At 36.3% G+C, this 15,591-nt stretch overlaps 1 protein-coding gene across 1 annotated transcript in view; it reads left to right on the forward strand.

Moving 5' to 3' along the window:
• Positions 1 to 15,591, forward strand: part of LOC145973223 (fatty acyl-CoA reductase 1-like) — a 38,862-nt gene that overhangs the window by 17,406 nt on the left and 5,865 nt on the right. Inside the window, 2 exon segments of the mRNA XM_083102465.1 lie at positions 4,631 to 4,823; positions 7,545 to 7,793. Of these exon segments, the coding sequence (XP_082958591.1) occupies positions 4,631 to 4,823; positions 7,545 to 7,793 (442 nt within the window).

A 15,591-nucleotide genomic window follows, 5' to 3' on the forward strand; every position in this document is an offset into this window, starting at 1 on the left:
GTTGCCACCAGAATGTTGTGCCGTATGCGGCACGAGATGTGGGATGTTGCCGGGATAACCCGATAGAGGCCTCGGGATTAATCAATACCCTCTTCCTTTCTTTATTTCCTTTTATCAAATCGTTTATTTTAACTAGATTTGTATACAATTTGGTTGAGTTTTAAATATATCTTATTTCGTAGTCCTTCTCAGGAGTTTCGAGTTTCTTTCCGTCGCCTCTTCCTTCGTTCCGTTAGACTTTAAGTGTTATAGTCGCGCTGAATAGTAACTAGCCCAGATTCGCACTCTTTAACAATTGATTTTTAATTAACGACTGTCCGCCGCGGACTCGCGGTGAACGGTTTTTAACACCTCGTTTTTAGGGGTATTTTGGAGGGGATCGCCTAGCGACATGACCATATATGGTCATGGAAGATTTTCGTGGCGGTCAAGTCCAAGTGCAAGCGAAGGAGGTTCAAAGTCGAATCCCTTTGTTGGCATTTTCGCGTTTCCGGCGAATTCGCGCGTGGTTCGCTGAGGTAGCGGTTTTACGTGGTTCGCGAACATTCCATCGCATTTTAATTATATAAAATTTATTAACGGTAAAATAAAATAAAATTATAGTCTTTCGGACTATAACAATAGAAAAATCTGTAAAAAATGAAAATGAAGCTTGGAATCTCTACTTTAAGAATCGATTTATTTCAATGTTGCGAGATAAATTTATTTAAAATGGCGGATAACAAAGCAAGAGCATGCGAAATTGAAAAATAATGATCCGAGTTTGCCACGGCACATGGCGTGAGTCAAATGTCGCAACTCAATGGGATAAAAAGCATATGATAGTACAAAGTCTCTTCTTTAAAATGCTTTTTTATTCATCTCGATACGATTTCTCGCCGAGACATTCGCATTTGAATAAGAAGACAGCTTTTTACTTTGAATGCGAATAACTCCAAAAAATCATTGTATTGAGACGAACAAAAAAGCATTTTAAAAAGGAGACTCTGTACTATCATATGAGTTTTATCTCATTGAACTGCGACATCAAACCCTCGCCATGTGCCGTGGCGAACTCGAGCCATTTTTTTTTCAATTTTGCATGCTCTCGTTATGTCATTCGCCATTTTCAGAAAAATTGTACAAAATTGCGATATAAAATTTCGGAAACTGGAAATACAAATCTTTAAAATGCTTTTCGTAAAATCCTTCCAGTTGTATCAGGTGCTGAGATATTCAATTTTGAATTTTTAGCAACGCCGAATTGCAAAAATAAAAATTCCATGGTTCGCTAGTACCGCGGTATCTTAAGACTCGAAACCGTACTCGTGGTTGTGTGCGTATGTGTGTTAGTGAGTGTGCCTGCGTGCGTGTATGTGTGTGTGTATGGTTAGTGGGTGTGCGCGCGCGCGTGTGTGTGTATGTGTGTCACTTCAAGGATAAGGATCCCGTAGCTCAGTGCTGGGATTTACTTGCAACTTTTGGCCAGATTTCTTAGCTTACGCCTACTGTTCCCCCTCTTACCGCTCGCGCCGCTCATAACTAAGGAGCGCTCAGGAACGTGCGCACAAATGTAATGTGGCAATCTATCTATCTCTTTATTGTAATTACGTTTCAAAACACAAATATTTTAAATTGTTACAGAACATATACGTAATTAATAATAGAATAATTATTTTTATTATTAATGAACAATAAAGAGAACTTACATAGATTGCCACATTACATTTGTGACGCGCACGTTCCTGAGTGCTCCTTAGTTACGAGCGTCCGGCGGCGCGGTCGCTAAGGCGCGAGCGGTAAGAGGGGAATAGTAGGCGTAAGCTAAGAAATCTGACTAAAAGTTGCAAGTAAATACCAGCACTGCCGTAGCTCATCAGCTTCCCGGTATTTCGCGACTCCAAACCATCCTTGTGCGTGCATGAGTGTGTGTAAGAGAGAGAGAGAGAGAGAGAGAGGGTGGGAGGGAGAAGGAGAGGGAGAAAGGGAGTGAAAGGTGGAGGAGAGGGGGTGAGTGGGTGGTAGGGGTAAGAAGGAGAGCGGAAGGGCGGAGGGAGAGGGGCACTGTGTTAGTAGTGTGTGTGACCACTTCTTGCACGAATTACACACACACACACACACGCACGCACACTCACTAACACATACACACACACACATACACAAACGCAGGCACACTCACTAACACATAACCACGAGTACGGTTTCGAGTCTTAAGATACCGCGGTACTAGCGAACCATGTAATTTTTATTCTTGCAATTCGGCGTTGCAAAAAATTCAAAATTGAATATCTCAGCACCTGATACAACTAGAAGGATTTTACGAAAAGCATTTTAAAGGTTCGTATTTCCAGTTTCCGAAATTTTATATCGCAATTTTTTACAATTTTTCTGAAAATGGCGGATGACATAACGAGAGCATGCAAAATTGAAAAAAAATGGCCCGAGTTCGCCACGGCACATGGCGAGGATTTGATATCGCAACTCAATGAGATAAAACGCATATGATAGTACAAAGTCTCCTTTTTAAAATGCTTTTTTATTCGTCTCGATACAATGATTTTTTGAAGAGTTATTCGCATTTAAAGTAAAAAGCTGCCTTCTTTTTCAAATGCGAATGTCTCGGCGAAAAATCATTGTATCGAGATGAATAAAAAAGCATTTTAAAGAAGAGACTCTGTACTATCATATGCTTTTTATCCCATTGAGTTGCGACATTTGACTCACGCCATGTGCCGTGGCAAACTCGGACCATTATTTTTTAATTTCGCATGCTCTTGCTTTGTTATCTGCCATTTTAAATAAATTTATCTCGCAGCATTGAAATAAATCCATTCTTAAAGTAGAGATTACAAGCTTTATTTTTATTTTTTACAGACCTTTCTATCTTTATTATTTACGAAGTTATCGTCATTTGAAATTTGGTGATTTTTTCCTAAATTTTAAGTGTACCGCTTTTTTTGGACTGAGTGTATATACAGAGTGATTCAAAATAACTTAATTGTCCGTGAAATGGCACATTCTTGAGTCAATTCTAAGACGATTTTTCCTTTGGCAAAATTTCGTCCGACGCTTAGTTTTTGAATTATTAAAGGAAGTAATTAACTTATAACGGTTCGGATACAAGAGGTAGGCAAGGGTGGCGCGATTCACCGTCAGACGCGGGTGCTTACGCGGGGCGCCTGCTGCGATCATCTGATCGCTACATACACACACATGCGAATACATACATTCTCATTCTCTCTCTCTCTCTCTCTCTCTCTCTCTCTGCCTCTCTCTCTCTCTCTCACTTTCTCTCTCTTTCACTTGCTTACTCACTTGAAGTTATTATTACTCTTAAATTATTATTTACTTTTTATTATTATACATTTTCACTTTAATTATTATTATTTTTTTATATTGTAGTTTTCTTTTTACGAGAGAGGGGAAAATGCATTTTATGCATACTCACAGGCCGGTCCGGTAAGTTATTTAGGACTCGAGTACCAAGTCGAATTACCAACTCGATACTCCCTACCCATTAAAAACCCCTCTCTTTCGCGAATTTTCTCTAACACTGTTTATTTGACATCCCGAAATCTGTTTTCACACAACACCAAAGAATAGTTATTATTACCTTGTTCGATGCATTGCTGTAATTTCTTGAGAAATGAATTTTCCGACAAATCGTACTTTCACTCAAATTGAACGTAGATATCACGTTATAAGGGACAGAGATCCACTCTAAATAATTAATCGAAAGTTCATTTTTCTTTTATAAACTGTATTCTTTTATAAACTTCAACATAATCACATTCATTCACTCACTCGATAAGATGAGAAATTTACCAATGACTCTATGAAAATTGTTATGCGATAAATTAATCTCTCACACGTATACACACACACATATACACATATCACACGTATGCACACACATGTACATAAATGGTTTTGTTTCTTAAAGCATTTTTGCACACTAAAGCAAATAATCATATATGCGCGGTATGAACGCAGCTTAAGGGACAAAATCGCTTTGAATGTGTGCGTGCGAAGATACGTTCATGAGTCTGAACCTTATTATGACGGAAAATGAAAAATGTTACAATTCTGACTTGCGATTATCATTTCTCTGGATTGACTGCACCGATTTTATTCAAACTGGTCACAATCGAAAGCTTGTATTCACATTATATAAGAAAAATGCCGTTAGATTTTTAATTACGGCTTTAGTTTCTGAAATATTTCAATCGAAAGTTTATGTGACGTCATTTAACGTAAAATTCCGGATAAGCTACTTGGTAGCGCCGCGTCGAGAACAGTGACTCTCAATGCTCGGATCCAATTTTTTATCAGTTTTTCATGTACTTGGCGTCGCGACGCTACCGCGTCGCTTGATTAATATTTACAAATAGATATTATTTCAAACTTTTTTAAGCTTATGTTTTTATTATTAAATATTAAATATTTATGAAATATTTCTTTTATTACTTAATATTTTTGTTTTATTTTATTTACTTTTTGTTTTTTATTTTTTTTATTCATTTAATTATTTTTTATTTTAGATTTTTATTTGTTTATGTCTCCTGTTCACTGAAGTGGGACCTGTTTATTATGGAATGCTTTGTAATGATCTAATAATAATGATCTAAAAAATATATTCTGTTTGTTACAATAACAACTTCGTTGAAAGATCCAATTTCAGGATGGGTAGATAATTTTAATGGACCAATGGGACTAATTACATTTGCTACAAAAGGATTATTACGAGTACTATATGCTAATAATTGTACTTTACCAAATCACATACCAGTAGACACTGTCATCAACACTATAATTCTTGTAACTTGGAAACTTGGATTAACAACGTATGTAACATCAATTTACTTATTAATACATCTCTAAGTGTATTAAGTTACAAAAGGAAATTAATTTCCGTTTTTAACTTAATTTCAAACTAGAATTATATTATGATATCATTATGCATAGATTAGATTATTCCATTTGTTTTGCTTTATTACATTAGAGAATCAAAAACTCACATGTTTATTTTCAATTGAATTTGTGTTTGCAAGGCTGTTCTTCCGAATGTGACCCATCGATTTGAGCATCGTCCTTGTAGGAACTTAAAAAGAGATGAAAAACAAACAGAAAAAAAAAATAATTTTGGCAAGTTTCGTGTTAATTTTTTTTCATATGTATTAAAATTTGTCCTTTTGCGGGGGGCGAAACTCACCGTGTCCACGCATACATTTTTCCACGCGAAACGAGGTTTCACATGGGTTGGCAATTTTCTACGCGAAGCGAGGTTCAATCCGAACCTATGTGTCTAGTTTTTTGGTAGTGGAGCCCCCCGCAGGGGGGCAGAACCCATTATGTCCACGCATACACTTTTCCACGCGAAGCGAGGTTCCACATGGGTTGGCAATTTTCCACGCGAAGCGTGGTTCAATCCGAACCTATGTGTCTAATTTTTTGGTAGTAGAGCCCCCGCAAGGGGGCGGAACCCACTGTGTCCACGTATACTTTTCCACGCGAAGTGAGGTTAATTTGTAAAATTTTAATACATATGAAAAAAAATTAACACGACACTTGCCGTGGCTAAAATTATTTTTTTCTGTTTGTTTTTGATCACTTTTTAAGTTCCTACAAGGACGATGTTCAATTTGATGTGTCACATTCGGAAGAATATCAGTTTGCAATTTTCTTTTGGATAAAATTAAACGGAGATGTTTAAAATAATTCAACTGTTCAGGATTCGTCTAGCGAATCGAATCGAAAATTATGTAACGCTAGATACGGATCGATGGCGCCATCCGTCAGTAATCGATAGCATTCGAATATCCGTATAGTCGTCCTTGTTCCTCTAGCTCCGTCAGGATCTTCGCGACCGCGTAGGATTATCAGATCCTACCCAATCAGGAAATCGCGATATCACGCGATTTTAACGTGTTCAATTATGATAGGCTCGCTCCGATCACCCGACTCGTGGAGAGCGGAAAAAGCCTTTCTCTCGACACAGTCGCAAATGAACGAGAGTGAAATAAAGAAGTCCGTGCGTGAGTTCATCAAAAGTCTTGAATCGAAGTGCCGTCGCGAAGATCCGCAAGTGATATGCGACGTTAACGGAAATTAATTTCGCTTCCCGCACTCGATCACCTTGCTGGGATAAAAGGCATCGAACGATTCATCCCGCGCCAGGATAATCGCCGTTCTTTCAATTGCCGTGGAACGGCATTCAGTCGGTGTCGCGATTTCGCTCATAGTGCCGGCTCTTTCGACACAAAGCCGCTAAGGACTCAATCGTCTGAGCGCGAGTGCCGGGACCTTGCCGAGTGCCTCCACTTTCTCGTGGACTGGAGTGCGCTCCCCTCTATAACTCGGACTTCGACGCTATCTCGCTGCATAGCGCGGTCTCGCTCACTCTCGCGTACCGCTGTCTGGTGCGGTCTCGCTCACTCCCGCGCGCTACCACATAACGCGCTCTCGCTCGCTCTCGTACGAATCTTGATCAGCGCAAAACTATCGATCACGCTTTATTGTACGCTCGAAACGTTATAATAAATATTGTGGATGTTATTGTGTGCAAAACTAAACTGAAGTAACAATTTCATTTTATTTGTGATCTCGCACAGCATCTTTTATTCAAGTGTCTGTCTCTCTATCTCGCGATACCCTCTCGGGTATATACCGGCATTAAACGTGCAGTTAAACTTAGCATTCTCAAACAATTAAAATTTCGAAATTTCGCTCGGACGAATAAAATTTTTTATATTTATATATTTAATTCTTAATTATTAAATATACTTAATAAAGAATAGTACTTAATTATTAATAATTAATATACTTAATAAAACAGTACTTATAATTATTAAATATACTTAATATACTTGATAGTTAATATTTAATACTTAATACTTAATATACATAATTTAAAATATATTAAAATAAAATTTTTGATATTCTATAATAATATCTTGTAATATTCTAGCAATCTTATATTTGTTTAACAATAAGATATTTCTGAATCGTAAAATAGCCTTTTTATAAAATCTTATATAGGGTGTTTCTGGTATCTCGCAACAAAGTAAAATCATAAGTAGATCTCGCTAAACTGAACTAAAAAATTCTATACCATTTTGCAAGAAACCACGTAAAATTTCGAGATATTAATTAAAAGAGATCGGCCAATTCGCGTGAGTGAAAACGCGTGGGAAAAAAGGCCGTCCCCACTGTAACTCGATACTAGACGTGCGGCAAAACGGTGGGCGGGGCTTACTCACCAACGTAACGCTGAAGCGCCGCGCGCCGCCATCATGTTTCGAAGAGCGCGCCACCCGCCGCTTCCCCGTACACCTAATATCAAGTTACAGTGGGACGGTCTTTCTCACCGCGCGCTTCTAGTCACACGCATTAGCCGATCTTTATTAATTAATATCTCGAAATTTTACGTGGTTTTTTGCAAAATGGTATAGTATATTTTAGTTCAGTTTGGCGAGATCTACTTATGATTTTATTTTGTTGAGAGATACCGGAAACACCCTGTATATAAAGCATATTAATTAATTTGTATTATTATTTATCATTAGTTTCACACCAAAGTCTACATCGTTTGTCATAAACTGCACTTTTCCTGATGAAAAAAGTATATCATTTCGAGAAACATGCAATATGTTATTGAAATTCGAGGAAAAGATATCCATAGAAGGAATTGTCTGGACCCCTGATGTAGTATTTACTAAAAGTTTAATTATATATTATCTGTTGACAATATTGTGGCATATTTTACCAGCTATAATAATAGATTCAGTTTTAAAATTTTCGAGACATCAACCTATGTAAGTACTGAATAAATTAAATGCTTTAAAATATATAATAAAATATAATTATATAACATGGTAAATGTGTGTTTACTTTAGGTTAAACAGCACGAAAAATTTTTATTTTGACATATATTGTAGAGGATACATTCTTAAGTAATACGCTGTTTGAATTTTGCGGCGGTTTCTCTTCGTTCCTGAGATATGCGGTTTTGAGAATTCATACTTACTTGTATAATTTTTCATTATATCTTATTTGTGTTTAAATTTTTTTAACATTTTGGTAGAATTATATTCCTTACACGATCTATAAGATAAATATTTAATTTAATAAAGTATAAAAATTGCACTCTTTATTTTACCTAAACTTTTAATAAGTGTTTGTATATAACTTTCTTCGTTTTGCAAAGTACATATGTGGATACCATGGGTTCCACCCCCCCCCCCTACGGGGAAGCTCCACTTCCAGAAGATATAACCTAACCCAACTCGTGTCTGAAGTGTGAGATATATTTGGCTTCGCATAGAAAGTTGCAAACTTATATAAAACTATATAAACCATGTGAAGCGAGATATATTTCATTCATCAGATACAGGTTGAGTTAGGTTAGTCTTTTTTGGGGATGTAGAAAGAGGGACGGAGCCCCTCCCTTGACTACGCGTTTACTTAAAGAGTAAATGTAAACAAAAGAAATATAAACACACTTTCCAGATAAATTTTTTTTTAAATCCATGCATGTACTTTGCAAGACGAAGCAAAGTTATATACAAACATATATTCCATTAAATATATTTCTTCTTAAATGTACATGATGTCGTAAAATTATCTTCTATTCATGAAATGTTTTCGTTAATAACTATTTAATAAATAACAAGCGGTTAAAACCTTCTGAAAGATTGAGAAAGATAACCTCGGTAAATATAAATAAAAAAATATAAACATATTTAGAATATAACGAAAAGATAATACAAGTATGAAATTTCAAAATTGCATATCTCAGAAACTATGACAGAGCGCTGCAAAATCCAAACGGTGTATTTCTTAGGAATGTACCCTCTACAATATATGTCGAAATGAAAATTATTCGTACTGTGTAACTGAAAATAAACATTTATGAAATATTAATTAAAAAGGATTAGTGAATGACCGCGTGTTTTGCGCGGCTAATCTGTCAATGGCGAGTGTGGCAGCGAAAAGTTTGACCGTGCGTTCTTCGATTCTTGTCTTCTCATTACTGTGCGATATTCGCCGCTAGCATACATATCTAGAATACATATCTCAGAGTAACCGCGCAAAATGCGCACACATTCGTTTTTTTTTTAAATTATATACATTATATAAAAAATGTTTTAGGAATTGAAAGAATTCTAATTCTCATTTAGTGTTGATTTTAAAAATTTTAAAAATCAAGTTTCTCTGAATAAATATAAAATGCATTTTAATTTCTTAGGGCGAATTTATGTATAATATTTCTATAATGTAAGATTGATTTCATGGCAAATATTATATCAAATTTACAAATTGCTTTTAAAGTACTTGGCTAATAGTAATTATTGATTTCATATTTAGTTCTGATATTTTATTTTTTAATATTTTATTAAGGAAATTACTTGTTGAGGTTTTATTTTTTAGAAAAATGATTTTGTGAGGGTAAATTACTGTAAATTATTTTTAAGGATTCTTTTTATTAAACATTTTGTTGCATACAATCATTACTATACGATAAATTAGTCTTTGGAGAAACCTTAACTAACGGCGTAAGTCCCATATTTCTGCGACGTATCATTTTCGCGATATTATTTTTCATCTTCAAGGAGTGGTTTTTGAAATTTGCTTTTATAAGGGATAATTTTTGGAAATTGTTACTATACGACAAATGACTTTTTTTTTAATTTTATTTAACAGCAGAAGTTCCGTTATTTTGACGACTTTCTATATTAAATTTCACCCCGAAGGGATGGTTTTTGAAAATACGATAAATTAATCTCACACGTACGTACACACACATATACATATCACACGTATGCACGCACATGCACACATGATTTTGTCTCTTAAAGCATTTTGCACATCGAAGCAATAATCGTATATGCATGGTGAACACTGCTTGAGAGACAAAATTGCTTTGCGTGCGAGCATATGTACGTGAGTCTGAACCTGGAAAAGGAGAAGAACGTAAAATATCACAATTCTCATATGTGGTCATCATTTCTCAGAATTGACTACACCGATTTTATTCAAACTGGTTACAATCGAAATATATATATATTCACGTTATATTCACATTTCATAATAAAAGTGCCGTCAGATTTTTAGATTACAGCTTTAGTTTATTAAATATCTTAATCGAAAGTTTACCTAACGTGAAATTCCGGATAAGCTTGGTAGCGCCGCGTTGAGAACAATGACTTTCAATGCTCGGATCCTGTTTTTTATGTACTTGGCGTCGCCACATTACCGCGTTGCTTGATATATATATATATATATATATATATATATATATATATATATATATATTGTGACGTGGCGGTCCGTCACAAGGATCGCGAGATCCGACCGAGAATGAATTTGGGCCCTCGTTCTCCCCTAATTTAGGGAGAGAGCGGCTATTGGAGGCGAGATTATACTCGCCTCCCGTGCGTACAAATTTATTTGTTAGCGTTAAGATTAGGCTTAAGAGCGGGCACGATGGGAAACGCTGACGGGATCTCATCCGGTGGCTCAAAATTGAGGAAGAAGTACAGGATACAAGGAAACGGGCGAGCGGAGGCGCCGACTAAAAGGAACACGCCAAGCTAAGTATTATTATTTAATTGCGTCAATAATAAAGTCCACTTAAGACTACCGCTGCCGCCCCTGTAAACATTCACATGCCCAGCAGGTACGGGGAACAATTGAGGGGAAGGCCAACCAGCGGACGAAAACTGACACTGAGACCCCGAGTCGGAGTCATCTCGGCCGGAACAGCGCTAAAGAAGAACATTCTAAATAACGGCGAGTGGCTGCCGAAAGTATCCCTCCTGACGGGCCTCGACGAGAGGAATTATGGAAAATAAAAGAGGAAACGGGGTGCGACAAGCACATGTACAGCCCTGAAGGCCGCAGGATTAAATGGGCCACACGACGATCCTTAGGGTTGCGGAAGCGCCACAGGTGGCCTAGTTACGCATTAATTTGCTGGCGTGATTCCGACGGGCCTTCCGCTCGCCACTGTTCGGCGGACCGGCGAAGGGAACGACGGCCCAAAATTATCGATCCGACACGTGGATGCCGAGAGCACGGAGAACCGCAAGGAGTCACCGGTGAGACAAGCGTCGACCCCATCTGGCCGTCTTTGTTAAATAATTCAGGTAGAATTAGCTCGAACAATGTCGGTGCCGTATAGCTGCCGTCATTAAATTTATTGTGAAATTCCTTTTCTGCGTTCTCGATATTTGCGTCTTAGAGTACGACGGCCGGCCGAAAGACTTTGTTCGAGCTTTCGTAAAATTAAGTGCCCTCTCTCCCAGTTGCGCGCCGACAGTCACTGTAAATGTTTATTTGTACAATTATTACTGTTAGCTGTAAAACTTTGTCTGTTAAAAGTACTGTAACCGAACTCACGCACAAAGGCGATTGCGATACTCGATAACCGGCAACTACGTCGCGGCGTCGGCTCGCATATTTCCGAGGCTCAAATCGTTTGATACTTTATTGTTATTTATAATTTTTCATGTCTAGATTCAACCGTCTATGTTAGATACGTTAGTAGTCGCTCAATTCTTTCGTTAAAGCAGTAGATCTGAATAATCGACTCGCATCTATAATCGATTCTGTTAACTGTGCGTGTGTCGAGTAGATCTACTATTGTAATTAATTATTTTATTTGCGACAGACGGATGTCATTAGAGGAGCCAAAACCGCGGTGTTCATTATTAAAAATTATTTGGGAATTCGTAGCTGCCGAAACTCTAACAAGTTTCGTTTAGCGCGGAATTCCGGGACTTTTCTTTTACGCTTTCTTCCTGCCGCGTGACACGTGATACTGCGGTGATCGCGCTCGAATGCCGACCCGTCGCTGCCGGCTAATAATCTGATAATCAATATTATAAAATCGTTCTACATCTACGCGAGTCTGTCCGCCGTTGAAATTTATTCATATGTTAAATATATTAATTCTTGTTACTAAAATATTATGTTTTATTTGCAGCCACCTTGTATTCTCGATCCTTCCTTGTGAATTATTAAAACGGACCGCCCCTCTACCAATTTCGAGACGGGGCTAGCCGAGCGTCCGTCGCGGTTTTTCTGAGAGCTTTGCATTTTTTTTCGTGTGTACTGCCGATACGTTAAATTTTATTAGAGTGGTGCGGATTCCCGCACCTGGCGCCCATATATTTTACTTTGGAGAAGAAACACTTTTCTTTTATATTAGAAGATCGCGCCGAAGGTGTGCCGTGGGCCATTATCACCGGTCATTTAATGTCATTAGCCCTTAATAAATTAACGGTCACAATATATATATATATATATATATATATATATATATATATATATATGTATATATATACACAGGGTGATTCAAAACAACCTGATATCTTTGAAATATGATATTCTTGAACGAATTCTAAGACTATTTTTCCTCTTGAAAAATTTTGTCCAAAGCTTGATTTTTGAGTTATAATAGAAAATAATTGGCTACTCACGAGTCCGATACAACGGGCAGGCAGGGACGGCGCAACGCGTCACGAGACAAATGCTCTCCCGTTTCCCCAGACAGTCAATTTTATTGCACAATATTTGATCTTTTGAAGTGTATTAAATTATTATTGCAGTTTCTACACAATATTTAACAATATTATTACCGTCTAAGAGGGTTATAACGTAACGCTTAAGAATAAAATATTCAAACGCGAAATTACATAAAGTAACAAATAAACTGGAAATGGACGAATGAAAAACGAAATAGTAATCGCAATTTGATTAAATACTCTTATCTTTAAGAAAACTGACGAATTTTATTTCTTTCTGGGGATCGTTTATCTTATAAATAACAGCTTCTAAATTTCACTTGACTTTACACAATAAAAATATTACTATTTTAATAATCTTTATTATTACTTGCAAATATTTACTTCCGCACAAATTAAGACATAAAATTACACGATAAATAGCAATTAGAAGTCCCCATTTCTCTCTTTCTCTCTCTCTCTCAATTATTTTATTCTTTATTTATTATTTTGCGTTTAAGAATGTTATGTTATATTATGTTTGTGTTATGTTATGTTTGTTATTATTATTAGCATTTGTCTCGTGACGCGTTGCGCCGTCCCTGCCTGCCCGTTGTATCGGACTCGTGAGTAGCTAACTATTTTCTATTATAACTCAAAAATTAAGCTTTGGACAAAATTTTTCAAGAGGAAAAATAGTCTTAGAATTCGTTCAAGAATATTATATTTCAAAGACATCAGGTTGTTTTGAATCACCATGTATATATACAGGGTGTTCTAAAAAGGTATGTCAAAAATTTAAGGAGATATTCCTCACACCTGAAGGATGAAAAAATGTTATATGGACATAGGTGCGGAAATGCTTATTTCAGGAGTTATGTTGAAAATACTGTTAGCTGTATTACTTACACAAGGAAAAATTTAGGATTAATTATTGTAGACGACAATCGTTTAATTAGGCTTATTTACATTTGGTTTTAATGTGACCTTGAGTATGTTACGATAAATGTTGAAAATGTTCACCATTTTCCTGAATACAAGCAGTGACACGTCGACGCATCGATTCACGGACACGTTCAAAAATGCCCTTTAATGTTATTGACCTTTAATGTTATGGTTACTTGTTCTGCTAAGCCATAAATGAAGTGCATATCTGCAAGTTCCACATTTGTGTAATTAGCCACGATAAATTTGTACAATTATAACCTTGTTTCACGCACAATCTACAGAATTGAACTGAAATGTGATGACAATATTCTGCCGATTTCAAAGGCGCATTATTATTCAACCACTGCTATTGTCTAGGTGTAAACAAGTAACCATAACATTAAAGGTCAATAACATTGAAGGGCATTTTTGAACGTATCCGTGAATCGATGCGTCGACGTGTCACTGCTTGTATTCAGGAAAAAATGGTGAACATTTTCAACATTTATCGTAACATACTCAAGGTCACATTAAAACCAAATGTAAATAAGCCTAATTAAACGATTGTCGTTTACAATAATTAATCCTAAATTTTTTTTTGTGTAAGTAATACAGTTAACAGTATTGTCAACATAACTCCTGAAATAAGCATTTCCGCACTTATGTCCATATAACATTTTTTCATCCTTCAGGTGTGAGGAATATCTCCTAAAATTTTTGACATACCTTTTTAGAATACCCTGTATATATTGTGTGTGTGTGTGTGTGTGTGTGTGTGTATGTATACAGGGTGAGCCATTTTAATTAACGCACGCAATTATTTCGGAAACGAAGCATTTTAGAGAAAAATGTTTCAGACAAAAGTTTTATGGTTTCGAGGGGGCCATAAGATGGTATCATTGGTTTGACATTGAAGAGTCATTTGAAGGTCATGTGAAGGTCACTTCAATTTTTTTAAATAGAACACCCTATATATTTTTGCACACTCTTGTAGCTTATCTCGAGAGATTTCCAAAACACTATAATTAAGTACCTTTTCGTTAAGTATTTTTTGAATTATGAGGCTTGAAATAATTTCTTAATTTTACATAAACCGTAAAATATCTTGTAAAATATTCATTTTTCAATTATCTTACCTTAATATTTTTACGTACAAAATAATGAGAGGAATCAATTGGTGTAAAGAAAACACATAGTTGTTTTTAAGAAAAAATATGGAATTGTTAATTGCAAATTACATATTTTTTCTTAAAAACAACTATGTGTTTTCTTTACACCAATTGATTCCTCTCATTATTTTGTACATAAAAGTATTAAGGTAAGATAATCGAAAAATGAATATTTTACAAGATATTTTACGGTTTATGTAAAATTAAGAAATTATTTCAAGCCTCATAACTCAAAAAGTACTTAACGAAAAGGTACTTAATTATAGTGTTTTGGAAAGCTCTCGAGATAAGCTACAAGAATATGCAATGACAAATAGTAGGTTCCATTTAAGAAATTGAAGGTGACCTTCATGTGACCTTCAAATAACTCTTCAATGTCAAACCAATGATACCATCTTATGGCCCCCTCGAAACCATAAAACTTTTGTCTGAAACATTTTTCTCTAAAATGCTTTGTTTCCGAAATAATTGCGTGCGTTAATTTAAATGGCTCACCCTGTATATATATATATATATATATATATATATATATACATATATACAGGGCGATCCCGAAAAACCGTCCGTCTGTAAAATGACGTATTCCTGGCACCATTCTAAGACAATTTTTCCTTTGGCAAAATTTCGTCCGAAGCTTAATTTTTGAATTATTAAAGGAAGTAGTTAACGTATGACGGGTCGAATACAAGAGGCAGGCAAGGGTGGCGCGATTCACCGTCAGACGCGGGTGCTTACGCGGGGCGCCTGCTGCGATCAGCTGGTCGCTATACACATACAGACACACATTCTCTGTCTGTCTGTCTGTCTGTCTGTCTGTCTGTCTGTCTGTCTGTCTGTCTGTCTGTCTGTCTGTCTCTCTCTCTCTCTCTCTCTCTCTCATTCGCTCACTCACCTGTAATTTTTTTTTTTTTTTTTACGAGAGAGGGGAAAATGCATTTTATGCATACCCACCGGTCGATCCAGTGAGTTATGTGGGACTCGAGTGCCAAGTCGAATTACCAACTCGGTAC

Source organism: Camponotus vicinus, unplaced genomic scaffold (assembly GCF_025532165.1).
Source record: "Camponotus vicinus isolate PSW18456_S1 unplaced genomic scaffold, iyCamVici1.0 SCAF_6, whole genome shotgun sequence".
NCBI classification, from domain to species: Eukaryota; Metazoa; Arthropoda; class Insecta; order Hymenoptera; family Formicidae; genus Camponotus; species Camponotus vicinus.